Below are 21,073 nucleotides of genomic sequence, written 5' to 3'. Positions count from 1 at the left end.
GGTATTATATAGGTAACTGGCTAACTCTATCTACAGCTAAGGGGACAGGTCCAGGCTGGAGGTATTTCAAAACAAAGGACAAGATGAGATCACCTGATGACCAACAGTAGATACACAGAAATGCAGAGAGCAGAGGATTAAATATTGAATTACAATACAGGGACATCTGTGCTGTGAAAGAGGAAATGCCAGGTTAGTGGAGAGGGAAGTTGGTCAGGGAAAGTTCCATGGAAGGATTATACCTGAGCTCTTAAATACAGGAAAAACCAAGCAGTGATACTGTATCAGTCAGGATGATGGCACAAAGATGTAATTTGCAATTGGTCACATGGTTAGTGATCTAACTCTAACTTTCCTTTATACTTGAACCACCTTATGTCAAATAGTACCTTAATAAGAGGCAGAATAGCCCAGCACCTAGGAGCACATGCTCTAGAGTCATTCTGCTTGGGTTAAAATGCTGATCTGTCACTTACTAGGTGGGTGACTCCAGGCACATTACTCAGCATCTCTGTATTCCACTTTTTTTTATCTGTAAATGGGCATACTACAAATAGCTAACTCCTTATGCGATTCTCACTCTGTTCCTTGTCTTTATATACATTATCCAATACCCCCCTCCAATAATCAATGGAGTTGAGTGCTATTATTATTCCTACCTTACTGATGAGGAACTGGAAACACATTTACCCATTCCACTAATATTTATTGTGTGCTTGCTGTCAGGCACGTTTCTCCATGCTAGAGATACATCGGTTAACACATCAAGATCCTCGCCTTTGTGCAGCTTCAGTCTGGGGCTTGGAGGAAAAGATGACAAAGATAATAAATATCTGTATTATATGGTAACTGGAGGATGTTAAATGCTATGGACAAAACAGAATAGGATAATGGAGCTAGGGAAGCTGCGGTTTTAAGCCGAGGATCAGGGTAGACTTCACTGAGAAGGTGACATTTGAGCAAAGATTTGAAGGAGTTGAGACAGTGAGCCACCCAGCCATCTGGGTAAAGAGGACTCAGAAGCGGGTACAGCAAGTGCCAAGGCAGGCCTTTAGGCGGGAGCAAGTGCCTAGTACCCACCAACAACCCCAAGAGCCAGGGAGAGGAGGGAGATGCGGTGAGAGGCTGGGGCTATGTATCCAGTTCCAGGAACTGTGACTTTGACTTCTCCGTGACAGGAGCCACCGGACAGTTCTGTCCACGGAGGAGTGAAAGAACTTGACCGCCTCTGTCCGTCCTTCTACTTAGGCCCAAGGTCCACCTAGGCAGTCCGGCACTGGGGCCTGTACTCTCAGGAGTAAAGAATCAGAGTCGCCACCACAAATGCTCATCCACATAGAAAGCTCCCGGTAAGCTCCGGCCCAGTACCGGGGTTACCACGAGCCTTTCTCTTAAACCCCGCCCCAACCTACCGCCCTCCAGTTCCCCAGCTCCAGACTTCGGCATCCACTTAGCGCGGTCTCCACGTAGCGCTTCCCCGGCTACGGGTTGCGCAACTCAGGGAGCCGGGAGGAGTCTGGACGTAGGCGGAGCAGCGGCAGGCGGGAGAACGCCCCGGCTGCAGACGCCACAAGGAAGCCCCGAGAGCCCTCCAGACGCCCACTGACTGCGTCTGCGCACGCCCGATCCAGGCCACCGACATTCCAGAGCCGCAATCCGCCCCGCCCCAATTCCGGGGCGGAGTTCTCGGCCGCGCCTGCGCACAGCCTCGCCGCACCCTACGCCTGCGCGGTTCGCCAGCCCGTTCCCATCCCCCAGATTTTTTCGGGTGGGGGAGGGGGCGCGTCTCGGCGAGTCACGTTGATGGCGGCCACCAGCCTGTGGTGAGCTAGCGGATTCTCTGCTTGTCTCGCAGAGCCCCTCGTGCCTCCTGCAGACTCAGTGGCCGGCGCCGGGCGCGTGAGGAAGCACGGCGGCCAGAACTCGCGAGGAAGGCCGCAGTCGCGGAGGGAGCGGCGCGGCCCGGGCCCAGGGCTGGGGGAGAGGCCGCTCCGCAGGGCGAATGTGACAAACCCCCACCCCCACCGCCTTCCTCCCTAGTGCGCGAGGAGCGCGGGCGACCCCGGGGCCCCGCCAGGCCACAGACCCCGCCCAGCGGCCAGCACCCGGAGCAGGCCCGGCAGCGGAGCTGCGCCCCGGCACCATGCTGGTCACCCTGAAGACCCTCCAGCAGCAGACCTTCAAGATCGACATCGACCCCGACGAGACGGTGCGAGCGGCGGGGAGCGTGGGGCCGGGCGGGGCGGAGGCGGCCGCGCGCGGGCCGCGGGGAGCGCGAGGGGCCCGCCGGGCCTGGGCGGGGGGCGGCGCGGCTGTTCTGTGCCCTGGGCCCGGGCCTCAGCCCCGAGCAGGGCCCGGCAGCGCGGCCGAGCGGGGAGAGCCCTCAGCACACCCGGGAGTGCGCGGCGAGCGTAGGGCTTGGGCCCCGGGCGCTGAGTAAGGCCTGCTGGTTCTGGGCACGGGCAGGGCCCGGGGTCCCGGCTCTGGCGGTGTGCGGCCCACCCGAGCCTTCGGAGTTGGCCGCGGGCTTTGTGGCAGGAGTAAGGGGAAGCGGCGGCCGGACGCCGAAGCCCTGGTGGCAGATGGCGTGGAGCACACGGCCGCGGGGCTCAGGAGGCCTGGGCCTGAGCAGCTCTCGGTAGTGGGGCCGGGGGGGAGGGGAGGTCGAGGCTTCGTTGGTGATGGTAGTCGCCTTTATGGGTCCTCAGGTGCGGGAGGGAGATGTAGGCGTCGTCACTACCCCTGAGTGGACCCGGTTAGGAGCTAAAGCCTGGGACGTGGTAACTGGAGAGAATGAGCTTTAAAAAAAGATAGCAGGTTCCGTCAGCCCCAGAGTGAAAGGCGAGTGGTGAGTGGAGAGGGGTGTTGAAAATGAATGATTTGCCCCCTCCTCCCCAGGATTGGTGACCCTTTGATTCGCATACACTGTCTTGAATCCTGTAGCCGCAGTTCTCCCGCCACCGAGCCCACACCCACACGTAGATTGCACTTCCAGGCCTCTTCGGTGGTGAAGATTTTTTGTGTTAGAGCCCTTCATATCCAGGCTCAAACTCACCTCCAGATTAAAGACTCCTCTTGTGTTGTAAGTCCTGTAATGTAGGTACTTACCCTACACTCTTCCCCCAGCCCCCAAATAATAGCACTTCAGGGGAGAAAAAAAAGAAAATAAAAACCTTGAATCTTTTCTGCAGTTAAACCCTCGAACACTTCAGAAGTCCACGTGGTAGATTTTCGTGCCATCTTCTGTATTTGTGACTGCAAAAAGAGCCACTGTGTTGAAGTCAGTACAATTTATGCCAAGAATCTAAATATGCCACCGGTGTAAATCAGCTTTTCTTTTGGAATTGTGGTTCTGTATATCATTAAGATTGTCATGTTTAGTTTAAACCAGCTGCTTTCTGCCCATCTATATTAAAAAATAGTTGATTCTGGCTTTGGTGGAGATCAGGGGTCTTGGTGTTAAATAGATCAGTTCCATTTGTGCCTCTAACTTATTTGCTATGTACCTACCTGCCTTTCGGAGATGTGAGGATTAAATGATATTTAATTGGTGGTCAGTAAATGAAATCAGTGGTTAACGAACGGATACCTTTGGGTGAGGATATAGTGTTATGTTTTACTTGTCTCATTTAATCTGAAGTTTTGTGTCTCTTCAATTATTTAAGAAACATAGTTCCCAATCTTTTTGGAACTGTGGCACAAAATAATTTTATTGCAAGAATATGTAAAAGTATGCTTTGTGATAAATTCTTAAAGGTACAGGAGATAGCAATTATAGATGAGAAACTCTTCAGTGTCCTCAGAAGTAATTGACAATGCCCTGTGGATTGATGTAATTAATAGAAGTCAGATTTTTCTTGAATTTTTCCTTATTGCCAAGTGTGTACTAATAAGTTAAAGGATTAAAGTTTAAAGTGCAACTGTTTAATGTTCTCAGACAAAACTTTTCATAAAATGTCTATTTGACTTTGGTTCTTTGCAGTAATATTGGTGCGGCAGGAGCTTTCCCAGCTTACAGTATTCAGAATTAACTCCAGAATTATTGAAACCTAAAGGAGTTTTTGTAAATACCTGTGGGTTTATTGAAGTTATGCAGTAACTTTTCTACAGCTCCACTGAATGTTCTATGATATTTGGATAGCTCTTACGGCACTTCGTGCATTGATTATCTTAGAGCCAATATTGTATTTGTATATACTCAATATATTTGTTGTTTACTGGTTTATTTCTAAGGAATATCTTGAGTTACAGGATTTATAAATATACTTCTAAAAGTGTATTTTCCGAAAGACCATTGTTACAGAGAGTGGCTTCAGCTTCTTATTCCTATTTGTCTAAATATATTTTTGTTCTTATTTATATAAATATAAAAACTAACATTGTTAGTCTGGAGCAAGAAATGAAGACAGGAGCATTTACATTAAAATGATTTGTAGGATTTCTTTTTTTTTCTTTTTTTTTTTTTTAGATTTTATTTTTAAGTAATGGTCTACACCCAATGTGGGGCTCTAACTTACAACCCAGAGATCAAGAGTCCTGTGCTCTACAGCTGCCCCTTGTAGGATTTCATTTTAATGGACTTAAATTTCAGAGATATTTATAGTGGGGTTTTTTTGTTTTGCTTTTAAGGTTTTATTTATTTATTTGAGAGAGAGAGTACATGGGGGAGGGAGGGGTCAGAGGGAGAAGCAGACTCCCTGCTGAGCAGGGAGCCCAATTCAGGACTCCATCCTGGGACTCAGGATCATGACCTGAGCGGAAGGCAGTTGCTTAACCAACTGAGCCACCCAGGCGCCCTTTAGTGGTTTTTTTAGTATCTATTTTGGATACAGTATTTAGGTAAAATTTCTGTAAGAAAAGAAACAATGAAAGTTAAAATAATACAAGGAGACTCTAAGTGTCCTGTTGTGAAAATTTGTTGTGAAAACTAGGTAACCAAGGATATTAGAAATAGATCTAAAATAAAGAGGAGAAAATAGGATTTTAGTGAGACCTGTAGGGAGATCCACATAAAGTGAAGAACAGTTTTTGCTCTCAGAGACCTTGATTTTGGCTCCTCAAAGGTTTGTCCTTGTTTGATTTTTACCTAGAAGGAACTAAGAAAATTAAGTAACTTGAAGTGGTCAGCATAGAAACTCTGGTGAGCTTGAGATGAGCGGGAAAAAAATGAATGCAAGAAAAGACTGAGATAAGAGGAATTATGGGAGTGATTCATTTGTTGAACATGTATATGTTTAGCGGTCTTTTGAGTGTCAGCACTGGAGGAGTACAGGCACATGTGGAATGTGGTGGGTCTTTTGGGAGCCTTATTGACCTAGTAGCTCAAAAGCTGTAGAGTAGATGTACAAAGCGGGGAAAGCAATGGAATTTGTTTTTATATTGTTCGCGTTTGCTTTAGTTTTTGAATGCTGAAAGTCCTCTCCCCCTTTTTCAACTACCAAAATTTTCTTAACACTTACTAGCCATTTTGTATCATTTACTTGACCATTCCCATGCACCACCTTTAGTGTAATCAGTGCAAGTCTTTTTCCTGTTAACGATAGTAGTCTATCTCCTCTTATAGTCAAACAATACAGAAATAAAATGAGAAGGTTGGATGGGAAGACCATTGCTAAAAGAGAATATTCTTAATTGTGTGGTTTTATTTTAAAGACATTTTTTATTTAAAAAAATTGGAGAAATTTAATCTATATAAAGCATTCTGTGATGTCTAATAGACTACTACTTGTATAAAATCTTAAAAATTCTGAAAGTTGGTGATGTGATGGATGGACATATAGAGGAAAATGGAGTACACAGTTTTTTAAAGCTCAAATCCAAAGGCACTTAATTTTGTTTTGCGGTTACTTCAACCCTTAATTAAGAACAAATATATTAAAAAACAAAAATTGAGATGATTGTAATACATTGCAGGTTTTATTGTATCACTAAAAATGATGACAAGAAAGAGTTATGTGATACTCAGATTTAATTCTTCAATATGCTAACCCTTGTCACTGTTGTGTGCTTTCAATAAGTGGAGGAACAATAGTAAGTGAGAGATTAGACTTTAAATGAAGAAGCTGAAATGCAATTAATAGTACATAAGTGACATCAAAGCTATTGTATGTATATGTTGGAATTTTGGATAAAAGAACTGTAAAGATACAGTAGTTTTAATTATAGAAAGCACATTTAGTGTACGGTAATGTGTAAAGAAATACCTTGCTTTGTGGTTTATTTGTATAATATTGGTGATTACACTGTAAAATATTGTTTAGTACTTGTTCTGTATATGGTATTTGTTAGCCGTCATTTATTAGCAACTTGTTCCTGTTGTGGTTTACTGTATTTTAATATAGTTGTGCTGGAGATAGTACTTTATTATAGAAGTTTCCTAGATTATTAATACATTCAGAGTAGTAAATGTATTAAAATACTGTATTACAGGGGCATCTGGGTAGCCCAGTCGGTTGAGGGTCTGACTCTTGCTTTTGGCTCAGGTCATGATCTCAGGGTTTGGGATGGAGCACCGAGTTGGGCACTGTGCTCAGCGGGGAGTCTGCTTGAGATGCTCTCTCTTTAAAGCAAATAAATAAGTCTTTAAAAAACTATATCACAGAGATGAAATGAAGGTTTCTTGGCATATTGGTAAAACATAATACGGGAAGTACCTGGGAAATCAGATACGGTTTCTGCCAGACTTTTGCTCTTCCTATACCTAGCACATAGTGGGCATTTAATAAACATCTTTTGAATGAATTGAATGTATTCTTTTAGTGATCCCTCAATATTTGCATGTTGATTTTTATTTAATATTTGTTGAGTACTTACTAAACTTTCAGTCCTACGGTCATGGTGCATATGTTACAATGGAATACATCCGTTAAAAAAACAAATTTTAATAACTAGATAATGCTAAGAGCTATGTAGAGAATTGAAATAGGGTGAGGTAATGTGATAGTGTATGACTGGGTGGCTACTTTTAAATTGACTAGTCACTGAAGGCCTTTTTGAATACAGTGACATTTAAACTGATATCTGAATAATAATAAGTACTCAGATGGGGAAGAGTGCTTTCTGTAGGGAAAGACCTTTAAGAGTGTGTTTTGGGACTCAAAAAAGGCTTGTATTGCTAATCTAGTAGGTGAGGGAGAAGAGAGGTAATCAGAGTTAGGCAAGGGGGGTTTTCAAGGTAAAATAAGAAGCTTTGGGGAATTTTAAGCAGAGGAGAAAATTTTCTCTTATGATTTTAAAGGTTACTTTGACTGCTATATGGGAAATGGATAATAGGATGAGCAAGAGGAATAGCAGGGAGAACAGTTAGGCTTGTATAGTAGTCTTAAACAGTCAAGGCTTTAACTAGGGAAGTAGGAGCCACAGATATGAAGAAAAATGGATGGATTTGAGATGTGCTTGGGAGCGTAGAGTTGAGAGAATTTTTGATGGGTTGGAGTGGGGAAAATTGAGAAATTGAAGATTAAGCCTAGATTTTGGTTGTATAAATTGTGTGAATACTTACGGTCTTTCCTGAGATGTGGAGGGCTGGTAAGGGAGCAGGTTTGGGGTTGTGGTGGGAACTCAAGATTTAAGATGCCTATTAAGCGTTCAAGTAAAGATGACAAGGAGATTTGTTACGAATCTCAATTCCAGAGAGAAGTTTGGGATGGAGATAGAGCCCTGACGATAGGCAGCCTATGTGGTTGACTTCAATCCATGGGACCAGATAAGATCATCTAGCAGTCTTTTTCAGTGTCAGTTGCTTGTGTAATTTGAACCCTAAATTATCCACTATATGTAATTAATTGTATTCTACTAGAATTGAAGAACCATGGTGAGAATGTAGCTAGGTAATAGGATGGGGCCTGGGGTTGAAGCCTTTATTTGGAGATTGAGTAGTGAATAGGTCAGTCAAGGAACAATCTTTGAAGTAGGAAGAATCCAAGAAAAGAAAATGTTTCAAGGAGAAGGAAAGGATCTAATGTACTGCTTGAGAGTTCAAGAGACATGCCCTTTGGTTTTGACAGCTTGGAGATTATTAGTTACCCTGACAAGTAATTTCCATGGAATGGAAAGCCAAAAGTTACGTTTAAGTGGATTGAGGAATGAGTGGGAGATGAGGAAATGTAGATGGTAACTATGGACATATATTAGTTATCTTGACATTGTCATTTTCCCTTATGTAGCTGCTTTTATCTTTGTGTTAAAAACATGTGAAAATGATCACAATTCTGATCTTCACAGCATGTGGTAGACATTGTTTAAAAAAGACATCCACACCAGAAAATAATGTATTAGTGTATGTTTTAAAAAGAAGAAATGAATGCCAGCGTGATTAGTAACTTGCTGCCATCACACAGTCAATGGCTTTGGTAGTTTCAGTATCTATGAAAGATGGTCTTGCCTCATACCCTGGTCTTGTATTCCTTAATCTCTCATCCAGTGATATTTCCTTCTACACTACCTCAATTATTCAGTCCCATGACTGGTAACTAGATCTTACTGCCAGTAACTGTAGCTATTCCCCCATCCCCAGTAATCTGTTTTTAGTAACCTACTTTACCTTTCTTCTGATTCCAGTTCTTATGAGACCTATAATTCATTTGATCCACGCTTCTTTTTGCTGGCCCTCCCTTCATGTTATTGCTTCCACTTTTGCCCAGCTAAAATAGGGTCAGTGATTATAATCACTCTCTTGCAAGGGTCAGCATAGCATGTCTCTTGAGCCAGGCTGCCTGAGTTTCAATCCTGGCTGTAGCACTTGCTCTGTGACCTTGGGCTAGTTACCCAATAATATGTCTGTTTCCTCATCTTAAAATGAGAGTACTGCCACTGGCAGTACTAACCTCATGTGGTTGTTTGGAAGGTTTTACGAGTTTGAGAGCATACACATAAAACCGTGACCATGCTTGACAACATGGTCCCAATCTCACTTCATTGTTTTTTCTTGGAAAACCCCAAATGTGATTAAATTCAGTTTTGTTTGTACTTGGCACTTGTGTAGCTAGAAGACAAACAAACACATAGCCACATTGATTTGTCTCACTTAAAGTTCGTGAACATTAACTGTAATTGGGCCGTTTGTACTGCCTGTTAAGTGTACTTCACTAGTGTACACTTTACTAGTCCATCCATTAACTCTTCCACTGTCATAAGCAGATTTCATTGAATGTCCTCATTTTCAGCCGATAACCCTAGCTTTTAGATTTTATTGAGATTTTAGATTTTATTGAGAATATAGAAACAGTCGGGACAGAACTTTTGCAGAGTCCTACCAGAGCTATCGACTTCCTATAGTCCCCTTTTGTTGGGGGTTGGTATCTATTAGGGGTGGTGCTAAGGCTGGTGCCTCTACTTTTCCACTATACCCTATACTTGGTCGTCTCTGAAGGACCTCACTCCATCTGTTCTCCTTTTCTCTTCTGCCTCATTGATTTTTCCATTCTAGAATATTCAGACATTTTCCTTATCTTAAAAAAACCCTCCCTTGTCTCAGTATCCCTCTTTGGCTACTGCCTCATTTCCCGGCTGCTCTTCATAGCAAAACTTAAGGGTAGCTCTTGAGTCTCTTTACTTGTTTTTATTATCTTGCTCACTTTCAAATACATCACACTACGGCCAACCTAAGGGTGAGTTTTTTCCCATTTTGTATTTGTCCTTTGTCCTTGAGCACTTAAACCTTTTTTCTCATTAGTAAAATAGGAGTAATAATAATTTGCCTGCCTTTTTGAGTTGGTGTGCAAATCAAATGAGATCATGGATCTGAAAATTTTAGTGAATTGTGAAATTAAAAATAAACGTATACAATTTTTTTTAAAACAAATCCTGCTTTTTCATTGGTTTTCCATTATTTTGATCAATGCTTTCACTATCTTAAAAAGGTTTATATAGATGTGGTTTCCTCTCATTGTGTCAACTTGATATAATCAGCAATTTCAGTTTTTAAGAGTGGTGTTCTGCTTTTTTTTAGTTTGGAAATTGTGAGATGATTTGATAGGTAATGTATAAAATTTCTGTTACTTTTGTAAAGAAATGTGCTAAATTTGAGCCTGTCATAGCACAGAATCCTGCTGAAGGACATCACACCATCTGTTCCCTGTAAGTTTGGATAAATTCCTTATATAGTGTCTCCAAGAGCTAATTCTATAACTCAGTGAACTTTATAAACCCTTTAAATATTACATAAACCTTTTCTAGCAGAGGAAGTAGACTGGCTACAAATGACTAATGTATATGAACAGATCCTAAATACTTTAACAGGTGGATAAAAATTATGTGTCACTCCCTCTCTCCTTTCCCCCTCAAACTTTTGGTTGAATTAGGTAGGTGGCTTTTTTTGTAGTGTGTTAGATCCATTCTCTGCCTATATAGAAACTTTAAAAGTTATAGGTATCTTGAGATTTCTACTTCTCTACTTAGTTTTCAAAGTCTGTGTTTTTATCTTGTTGAAATCATACCGTTAAGAATATATTTTGGTATAGATTAAATTGGCATGAATAGTTTGGCTTAGGAGCCTGAATATCATAGTTTCTATGGGAAAAATAGATTCTGGATTTCAAATTACATTTTTTTTAAAGATTGTTTGTTAGTTTATTTATTAGAGAGAGAGAGTAGAGTGAGATAGAACATAAGTGGTGGGGAGGGGCAGAGGAAGCTGGAGAAGCAAGTTCCATGCTGAGCAGGGAACCTGACAGGGATCATGGCCCCTGCTGAAGGCAAAGGCTTAACTGACTGAGCCACCCACATGCCCCTCAGAGTATATTTTAAAATCATAGCCTTTTGGATCATAATTATAATTTGAGAATTGATGGCTTTTATTTACTGTCTACTCACATATTATTAATACTGTACTCTCAGTAATAAAAAATCTCTTTTGCTACATTTTTCCATTCCGTGGGTCTAGTGGGAAGATTTTTCCTGTTGCACTAGAGTCAGCTGATTCTTGATAATCAATTCTGTTTTTAGAATTAGCGGGAGACTACTTTGGGGGAGGAATCCAGGAATTACTCCTTGGTGCCTGCCACTTTCTCAAATGGAAGTATACCACCCAAAGAATCCCCCCCCCCCCACCAAAAAAAATGCATTGCCCACAGTGTAAATCTGTGAAACCCTTTTGCTTTGGGACTCTCCTTTTGCTAATGGCTAATAGCCAAATTTTGGTTGCTCTTAATTATTTTCCAAAAATTTACCTAGGTATTAGACTACTGCCTCAGACCTTTCTCTTTTTATTTTTCTTTTTTAAGTAATCTCTGTGCCCAGCGTGGGGCTCAAACTCAAGACCCTGAGATCAAGAGTCTCATGCTCTACCAAGTGAGCCAGCCGGGCGCCCCAGACTTTTCTTTTTTAATGAAGACTCCTCCCAGAATTGCAGTGTATTCTTTTTTTTTTTAAGATTTTATTTATTTATTTGAAATAGAGCAAGCTAGAGAGAGAGGAGAAGCAGGGGGAAGGGGCAGAGAGAGAAGCAGACTCCCCACTGAGCAGGGAGCCTGATGTGGGGCTTGATCCCAGGACCTGGGGATCATGACCTGAGCCGAAGGCAGACGCTTAACTGACTGAGCCACGCAGATGCCCCAAAATTGCAGTGTATTCTTGGATAATATTAGTAAGCAATGGTTGAGAGGGGGTGCAATGATTTTTTTTTTAAATTTTTTAAATTTTCCCTTAAATTACTAAAATAATCCAGGCTTGTTATAGTTAGTAAAGTGTATAAAAAAGCAGAAGGCTTTATCCTCCTGGTCCAGGTAACCACTATGGACTCTATATGCTGCTAGACATTTTTTTTATGTACATGTAGCACATAAACATAACTACACTGTTTTTTAAAAATCAACTAGCTTTTGCCCCTTAAAGATAATTATGTGTCATTTATTCATATGTACATGCATTCAGTGAATACCTTGCATGTATAGTGATTGTTCTTGTATTGCATTGTATTCAAATGAATGTACAATAATGTATTTTACCATTGAATGTTTAGGGTTTTCAGTATTATAAACAGTAGTGTGGTACACATATTTTGTTCATGTATCTTTGAAGTATTTGTGTGACCATATCTTTAGCCTTGATTTCTAGATGTAGAATTGTTGGATCAAAGGCATCAGTTTGCTTCATATTTGCCTGCATCAGTGCTCACAAATATCAACTTCCATATGAGTAACTAGCCAGTATTCAAATAAGAGATGTAGCACAGATTAAATGAGTTAAATATTGTGAAGCTCTTCATATACTGCCTGGCATGTGGTAAGTACATAGCACCCATGAGCTGTTACTCATTCAGCCTCTGTATTTCAGGGCTACCCATTAAAGCTTGCATAATTTTTTTTTACTACTTATAGTTATAACAGTAATAAGGAACAATACAGTTACAGCAGAAATAAGGAAAATATACTGTAACATTGAGGAAGCTGGGTTATCATATGAATATTCAATTGCTAACCTAATCAACAAGCTGTAGTCCTAGAAATCTTGTGCAAAAGTGCTGTGTAAGAGGACTGAGGTGCAAAACATTATGTTACTGTCATGGGGATACAATTTGTAAGACATTTTGATATCTGAAACATAAAACTTAAATTTGTTGAATGGAAAAGACTACTTTTAATGGTTATTGGCCTGGACTAGGGTAGTGCCAGGGGATGCAATGTAATATTCACATGGGGAAATAATTAGGTGGTAAGTTGGAACCACTGGATGAATGATTTGAAGAATGTGGAAGAGACAAGCACCTCATGGAAATGGGATGAAAAAGAATAACTGATCAGCTTTTGTGTTGGCACTTTTTAATAGACTATTATTATTAATTGTGATTGTCTCCCTTTTGGGGGGGGGGAAGCCATGTCAACCATGTTTAATGTTAGATAAAGAATATGTTTTTCTTAAATAATGCAATATATGTTAAGGAAAAAAAAAGAAGGTGGTAGCGGGAGGGGAAGAATGAAGCAGGGGAAATCGGAGGGGTAGACGAACCATGAGAGACGATGGACTCTGAAAAACAAACTGAGGGTTCTAGAGGGGAGGGGGGTGGGAGGATGGGTTAGCCTGGTGGTGGGTATTGAGGAGGGCACATTCTGCATGGAGCACTGGGTGTTATGCACAAACAATGAATCATGGAACACTTCATCTAAAACTAATGATGTAATGTATGGGGATTAACATAAGAATAAAAAAATAAATAAAAAAGAATATGTTTTTCTTTTGAAATGCACACAATTTCATAAGAGAAGTATGCGGCTAGGAAAAAAGTTTGGTTTCTGATAACAGTGCTTTGTTGATGGTTGGGTTGATGATAAACTCATTCTTCAGGGGGAAATAAACAGCAAAATGAAAGTTTAGCAAAATGAAAAGATAGCCTTCATTATTTATTGGGACTGTGGTGATCAATTCTAGATCCATCCTGTTTACTACTTAATGAAATAGCACTGGCATGGGGCTCAGCGCAGTTAGAGGAGTCATAACTGCATGTGTTGCTGGTCATAACTTTCCCAAGACAAGCCATGTGCAGAGGTGCTACCTCTTCTTTTTTTGCAACATCCAGAAAGAAGACCTTTCTTAATAAGCTGTTTTAAAGTGTGTTCAATTTGATCAGGTTAGGATTTAGACTTACTAGTCTATAGGCCATCTTTAAGCAAATATATTATGGTTGAAATGCCTATGGGATAAAGTAGAGACTTAAGTATGCATGGCTAAAGTTGAGAGGGCTAAGAAGTGACACCTGGATGGTTATTAAAACTAAAGGAGATGGAATATCTGGGAAGTTTATATAGAACAAAAGGCAGCCTTGGGTATAACCCCAAGTAGCACTTAAAGGGCTAGCCAAGGAAGAGGATTTCACAAAGCCGTGAACAGAGAGATAGGAGGAAATCCAGAAGAGCATGGCCTTACGGAAGCCAAAGGAAAGCACTGTAAACAGGAGAAACAGGTTCAGTACTGTTTAATGTGACAAGTCAAGTAAGGTAAGAAAGGACTAAGAAGTGTCTGGTTATGATTTTTGCTGAATTTGGTGATAACTGGTAAGAGCAGTTTTATGGAATCCTGGGGATAGGGAGAAAATAAGCAGAATGAGAATAAAGTCCATTCTTTTGTCAGCACTGTATAGTTGAGTAGTAGGTCTGGTGTTACCAGTAAGTTCTACAGTGTGTGTAGTTAATTTTTTGAAAAATGCCTGAGACTAAAGGGAGGAGAGTGTAGCTGACAAGAGATATGGGGGGTTGGGAAGTTTTTTCTTTTTTTTTTTTTAAGATTTTATTTATTTATTTGACAGAGAGAGACATAGCGAGAGAAGGAACACAAGCAGGGAGAGTGGGAGAGGGAGAAGCAGGCTTCCCGCGGAGCAGGGAGCCCGATGCGGGGCTTGATTCCAGGACACTGGGATCATGACCTGAGCTGAAGGCAGAAGCTTAACAACTGAGCCACCCAGGCGCCCCTAAACACTTAGAGTGTTAGTCTGTGATTACTTTTTTAGCCAAATTATATAGATAGTGATGTCTATAGAGTTCTCATTGTTATATTCTTAATATTTAATCACCGGTTTGGTTTCTTTGGAGCAAAATGATTGGAGGTGTTTGTTGTTGTTGTTGTTCTGCTTTTTTTTATTCAGACATGATTAGTCCAATGTACCATCATGCTTCACACCCAGCATGGGCCTCAAACTCACCACCCTGAGATCAAGAGTCACATGCTCTACCAACTGAACCAGCCAGACACCCCAGCAAAACTCTTTAATGTTTGGCTTAATAGAAGATAGATAGCTTCTCACCTGCTTCTGCATTCAGTCTTTTGTGGAATCACATGCTTTGTAACCTCTGGAAAACTCAAGTATATAGTTGTGAGAAAATTAGAATGGAAAAAGGCAAATAATGTCTTTGACCTTGCAGACCACTTGATAAGGTTTTACGAACCTTTATGGCTCCCTAACCTCACCTAGACAATCATTGCTCTAGGCGTTAGAATCCATAGCAGTGCAGGGATTTAGTGAAATGATCTTTAAAATTTATGTTAGAAATTTGGATATATCGTATCTTTTATTTCCTGCTCTTATCATGAAGTGCTAGTTGAATGTATAGGTAAAATCAGAACTGTCAACATTAATTTAAAGCAAGGGCCAACTGTAGAGTTATTGAAGTTGTGAAGTCTTTGTTCTTCTTTATTCTGAAACACACATAGCAGAGAGTTTACCATTATGATAAAGAACATTATGTGAAATTGAATAAGGCCGTGGAATTTATAGCCTGAGTTTACTGATGTTGAGATCAGATTCTCTGAGTGCTTTTTTTTTTAAGTTGTTACTTGTGTTCATTTAACCTTTGAAATTCAGAACAATAGAAAATAGTGGACTTAGATTCTTCTGATGGATTTCTACTTTGGGGAACATCAGAATAGTGGTGATGCTGTTGACTCATTTCAGGAAGATCAATGCAGCAAGGGTAATTTATATGGTGTGTGCAAAATAACTCTGCTTTAAAGCTTGAAGTCAGAAAGCTGGGTTTCAGCTACTACTTAGTAGCTGTGTGACCTGGGGAGGAGATTTAACCTCTCTTCTCATCTATAACATTGAGTGGATGATATTCCCATTTGTCCCAGAGTTTTAAGAATTACTTGAATTTGTGTATGTTAATGTACTTAAAGCTGTATAAGCATTATCATCTTTTTTTTCTTTTGGAAGATACATTGTTGCTTTTTAATTGTACAAAGGGACCTTCTCTTTCTCTCTCAGGCGGTTTTTCATCTAAAGCTCAGAACTATCAACTTAGACAATTTTCAGAAGTATGCTGGGAAATTGAAGGAAATGGAATTTTCCCCTTTGATTCTTGTGTCTTTAATGAAACTAGTACGTTCTCTTTGTATCCCTATCAGGCAGTCTTTCACCTAAAGCTCAGAACTATCAACTTAGACGCTTTTTAGAAGTATTCTCGGAAATAGAAAGAATAGAATTTTCCCTCTTGATTCTTGTGCCTTTAAAGTAATGAAACTAGTTCCATTATGTCTTCTTGCCTCTTTTACTCCTGTGCCACCCTGCTTTCTGATCAGTGTCAGAAATTGATTGGACTCATTTTCAAAATACCTTATAATGACCCTATTGTCACATAATTTTAGGAATCAAAGAGACCATAAAGATCATCTGTTTCAGTCCCTCGTACTTCGTAGATGAGACTGATATTTGAGAGAAACCGAACTACTTGTTTAAGATCATTTAAGTGGTACAGTGGTCCTTGGCCAAGGCTGAACTTTGGAACCACCTGTAAAGCTTTAAAAAAAAATACAGATGTTCACGCCACATCCCCAGAAATTGTTTTAATTGGTCTTTAAGCTCCCTCGGGTGTGATTATAATGAAACGTATCCCACTTTTAAAGTGAATCATTTGCCATTTAACATTCATATTTAACTTCTATTATTATTGTAGAAGTGACTATTTCATTTCTTAGGCCTTTTAGGTTAGAGAGTTTTTCTTTACTTTTTTACTCTGTGGGAAATAAGGCCATAAACTATAATGAGAATCAAAACTTTCTGATGTTGAAATCTTTATTTTGAATGGATTTATCAAGTCAACTGGTAAAGTTTTTTCTTTTTAATCTGTGTATGTCTAGCATCTGTGGTAAAACAAAGTTTATACCTATTATGCCTAGCGATATGTTTTTTTTTTTTTAAGATTTTATTTATTTATTTGACAGAGAAAGACAACAGCGAGAGAGGGAACACAAGCAGGGGGAGTGGGAGAGGGAGAAGCAGGCTTCCCGTGGAGCAGGGAGCCCGACGTGGGGCTCGATCCCAGGACCCTGGGATCATGACCTGAGCCAAAGGCAGACGCTTAAGGACTGAGCCACCCAGGCGCCCCTTTTATGCCTAGCGATATGTATTAAGAATGAGTCTTTTTGATATAATATTGTAAAGACAGGATCTTTAAGTTTTTGGAAGTATATTTAATAATTAATATGCATAAAATTTTACCTTGCATTATTTATTCAAATTCTGGATTGTCATTTGTTGTTTAGACTTTTTAGAAAAAAATCTTTGTTTTTCCTGTAGGTGAAGGCACTGAAAGAGAAGATTGAATCTGAAAAGGGGAAAGATGCCTTTCCTGTAGCAGGTCAAAAATTAATTTATGCAGGTATGAATTAAATATTGTAAGTAATATGCCATCTTCTTGCTTACAGTGACAGTCTTTGGTTTTAGAAATTGTCATCTTATAAATTGTGTATACAGATTGAGTCTTTCAGAAATATATACGGTGTTTGTGTTTGATATCTTTCAGTCAAATGTTAGTGCCTTTTCACCCGATTATATTTCCGTTTATATTTATCTTGGCTGATTAGTTAATGTTTTTCTTTGGGGAAAGTATTAATTGATAGAATTGACATTGGTGATTATTTTAACTTCAGTTAATGTGTAAGACAAAGGTTATGGGGCTTCAAATGATGTGTTCTTTTTTTCTTAATGTACTAGGCAAAATCCTCAATGATGATACTGCTCTAAAAGAATATAAAATTGATGAAAAAAACTTCGTGGTGGTTATGGTGACAAAAGTGAGTTTGAGCCTTGTTCTGTATATCTTTATGCATATGAGGGTTTTTTGGGTTTTTGGGTTTTTTTTTTTTTAAATAATGATCCCAACTGTGTATATAGTTTGTGCACATCCATATGGCAGGTACTTAACTGTTATTTAAAGGTTTTAACAGTCTACTTTGAGTCAGCCATAAAGTTAATTATTTTGTACATTTATAGCTTAAACATAACTTTAAATGAAACAGATAATAAAAGGTCATGTAAAAATTGTTAAGTTTTGCTGGAGTAGTAAAATCGGTAATTAAGTAATTTAAAGTGTGATTCTTAGTAATTGAGTAAATAGTTCTTATTTTGTGTTTTTAATAAGGGTGCCTTAAAGGGACTTGCTAAATTATGTACTAGATCTGACTTGACTCCTCAGGCAGAAAAGGCATGTAAACTCATAATTTCAGTGATATTCCTTAGTTGAGGGGGTAGATTTTTAGATGCTAAAAAAGGAAAAGGCAGCTGAAGAAATGATAGAATGATAGTTGTGAGAAAGGTTTTGGTTTGGTGGTGTTTTTTAGAGGGGAAGGGCAGAAGGAGAGAGAGAATCTTAAGTAGGCTCTCTGCCCAGTGCAGTGCTGGACGTGGGGCTCAATCTCAGGACTCTGAAATCATGACAGACCAAGATTCGGACACTTAACCAACCAATTGAGCCACCCAGGCGCCCCTTGAGGAAGTTTTTTAAAGGGAATATTTTTGTGACTTGTTGGATTGAAATATATTTGGGACAGTTTATAAAAGTCAGAGTTTTTCTCTAAGGCAGAGAATGAATTCGGGTTCTTTCAGAGGTTCTGTTATATTTTTGTTTAAAGATACATAAGCATGCAGTGGAGAGTTAAATAGGGATGTGGTGGTACTCATGACATGAATTTTTAGGATTGAGTTGTCGTAATCTGAGAAGAACAGTGATACTTGTGACACTGAAAATAAGTTTAAAAAAGTAATTGGAAGGGTGCCTGGGTGGCTCAGTCGTTAAGCGTCTGCCTTCGGCTCAGGTCATGATCCCAGGGTCCTGGGATCGAGCCCCACATCGGGCTTCCTGCTCGGCGGGAAGCCTGCTTCTCCCTCTCCCACTCCCCGTGCTTGTGTTCCTTCTCTCGCTGTATCTCTCTCTGTCAAATAAATAAATAAAATCTTTAAAAAAAAAAAAGTAATTGGAAAACAGTTTATCAAAGACTGAAAGAATAAATGAGGATTTTTTTTGTAAGTTTAAGGTACTATATGCAGTAGAAAATAGTTGAGCAAGTAAATTTTAATTAACTGCATATTTTTGTCCTGAGAAAAAGCAGCTAAACATAGGTATTGGATTTAAAAGTTTTTAATCCATTAAGAACCATAGTGATTTTGTTATATTAAAGCACTTATACTCACTAAATGTTAAACTTTACATATAGAGGAACAGAATCATCTGAGGAAACTTTGTCTCAGTCTAGTATTTTTAACTGTGATAAAATATACATAACACAAAATTTACCAGTTTAACCATTTTTAATTGTACAGTTCAGTGGCATTAAGTACATTCATGTTCTACAACCATCATCACCATCTGTCTCTAGAACTCTATACCCACTAAATAGTATCTCCCATTTCCCTTGCCCCCCAGTCCCTGGTAACCACTATTCTACTTTCTATGAGTTTTAACTACATACTTCATATAAGTGGAATCATACAGTGTTTCCCTTGTGTGACTGGCTTATTTCCCTTAGCATAATGTCTTCCAGGTTCATCCATGTTGTAGCTACATGCCAGAATTTGTGTCCTTTTAGGGCTGAATAATATTCCATTGTCTCATCTAGTTTATGTATAGTACATAATGGAAAATGTGGTAGCCACATATTTGGATATGTATGTTATTGGTGTTATTTCCTTTAGTATTATAATAACTTTGATTATTTAGAACATAGCTAAGAATTAAGCAGGATAGGTCTCAGAATAGATCCATGCATTTGAAGAATAGCTACTTAGAGCCAAGCCTTTTCTTATTTTACATAGGATTCTAATGATATTTGCGGTTATTTTATTTTCAAGTTAATAGAAGCCAGCTATTAGAAGGGGAAGAATTGGGCATTATGGAAGCAATGAGAAATGACCTTATTATAAAGAAGAGACAGGAAAAAGCTATTTAGATCAAAAGTAAGCAGAAAAACTTCAAAAAGCAGATGGGTTTGATACCATTTAGAATGAGGCTTAAATAGCTCTATGGCAACAGAGACCTTGAGGGCATGGAATGTGACTGTATTATATTGATCACAAGTAATCTTAAGGGAAATAAATGAGCATAGTAATGCATTTAAATTTCATTTCATCTAGACTGGAGTTTTAGAACATTAATAATTTGCAGAGTATTGGCAGTTTAAAAGTTACAGGCCTAACACAGGGCTCTTAGAATAAAGAAAGGAGGGAATGAACGCTGCTAGTATTTCTTTTAATTCCCCTGCCCTACCTTGCACAGGCCACTCTTTCTCCAATGTGCTCTATACCAGCTCAAATCAAAGTTATTTTGGTGACGCTTTTAAATGACAATAAATACTTGAAAATTATAACCAAGGAACTTAAAGTGTAGTGCTTGGGGGTGGTGGGACAGTAATTACATGGTTCTTTTTCTCAGTACACATTCTGTATATTTCTGAGTAGTGGCTGCTTTTGGTTCTTTTTCGTATTAACTTGATAACAAAGACTGAAACTATTAGCTAAAGCTAATTAAGGTTGATAGATAATACATATGCTGTCATTGGCTTTGAAAGAGTAACATTAAGTAGTGATTCAGATGGATAATATTGATCACTTATTACGTTACTTTATGAGATTATTTTCAAGTTACAAGTTTGTGTTATTGTTACGTTTGTAGCCTCCTATAACCGTACAGTCTACTTAGAGATCAGGTAATGTATTTTATCATAATCCATTGTTTTACTTTTTTAATTTGTTTAGCCCAAAGCAGTGACAACACCAGCACCAGCTACAACCCAGCAGTCAAATCCTGCCACCACTACCACAGTTAGCTCCTCCACAGCTCCAGCTGTGGCTCAGGCCCCAGCCCCTGCGCCCACTCTGGCTCCCACTCCTTCCCCTGCATCCGTCACTCCAGCACCAACGACAGCATCTTCTGAACCTGCACCTGCTAGTGCGGCGCAACCAGAGAAGCCTGCAGAAAAGCCAGCAGAGACCCCTGTGGCCACGAGTCCAACAGCAACTGACAGGTAAGACCTACAGTCTAGGAAATCATATCTCAACACAAGTTCATGACAAGAACTTAACGCGAGTATTTATTTTGATGATTGTTTTGATCAAACTTTGTTTCTGCTACGTTAAACTTTTTCTAAACATTGAATTGTGACTAAACAGCATGCTTGTGCCTGTTTAAATTTCCATAATCCAAATTTGTATACTCTGCATTTTTTTCCCGCAGGGGGAGGGGAAAGAGGGTCAAAGTCATTATTTATTTTGTGTAGAAAAATTAAGAAATACAAATGACTTATAAGAATAACTCGGGGCGCCTGGGTGGCTCATTCGTTAAGCGTCTGCCTTCGGCTCAGGTCATGATCCCAG

At 39.7% G+C, this 21,073-nt stretch overlaps 1 protein-coding gene and 1 long non-coding RNA gene across 5 annotated transcripts in view; one reads left to right on the top strand and one right to left on the bottom strand.

Annotated features, from left to right (window-relative positions):
• Positions 1-1,519, bottom strand: part of LOC118017849 — a 40,180-nt gene extending 38,661 nt beyond the window's left edge. Inside the window, exons 1-2 of one of the 3 annotated variants that reach the window (XR_004681247.1) lie at positions 1,081-1,519; positions 660-800 (exon numbers count right to left, since the gene is read on the bottom strand). This is a non-coding gene — a long non-coding RNA (uncharacterized LOC118017849). Of the gene's footprint in view, positions 1-659 lie in introns of all 3 variants that reach the window. The other 2 variants (XR_004681246.1, XR_004681245.1) reach the window with 2 other exon arrangements.
• A 595-nt stretch (positions 1,520-2,114) lies between these two features.
• RAD23B (RAD23 homolog B, nucleotide excision repair protein) overlaps positions 2,115-21,073 on the top strand; it is a 39,824-nt gene continuing 20,865 nt past the window's right edge. For both annotated transcript variants that reach the window (XM_035016134.1, XM_035016133.1), the window contains exons 1-4: positions 2,115-2,209; positions 17,003-17,084; positions 17,420-17,499; positions 20,456-20,724. In XM_035016134.1, coding sequence (XP_034872025.1) covers positions 2,144-2,209; positions 17,003-17,084; positions 17,420-17,499; positions 20,456-20,724 — 497 coding nt within the window. In that variant the 5' untranslated portion in view covers positions 2,115-2,143. The remainder of the gene's footprint in view (positions 2,210-17,002; positions 17,085-17,419; positions 17,500-20,455; positions 20,725-21,073) is intronic.

Source organism: Mirounga leonina, unplaced genomic scaffold (genome assembly GCF_011800145.1).
Source record: "Mirounga leonina isolate KUSES-001 unplaced genomic scaffold, KU_Mleo_1.0 Mir_170, whole genome shotgun sequence".
NCBI lineage: Eukaryota > Metazoa > Chordata > Mammalia > Carnivora > Phocidae > Mirounga > Mirounga leonina.
This window is presented reverse-complemented; position numbering and strand designations above follow the sequence as displayed.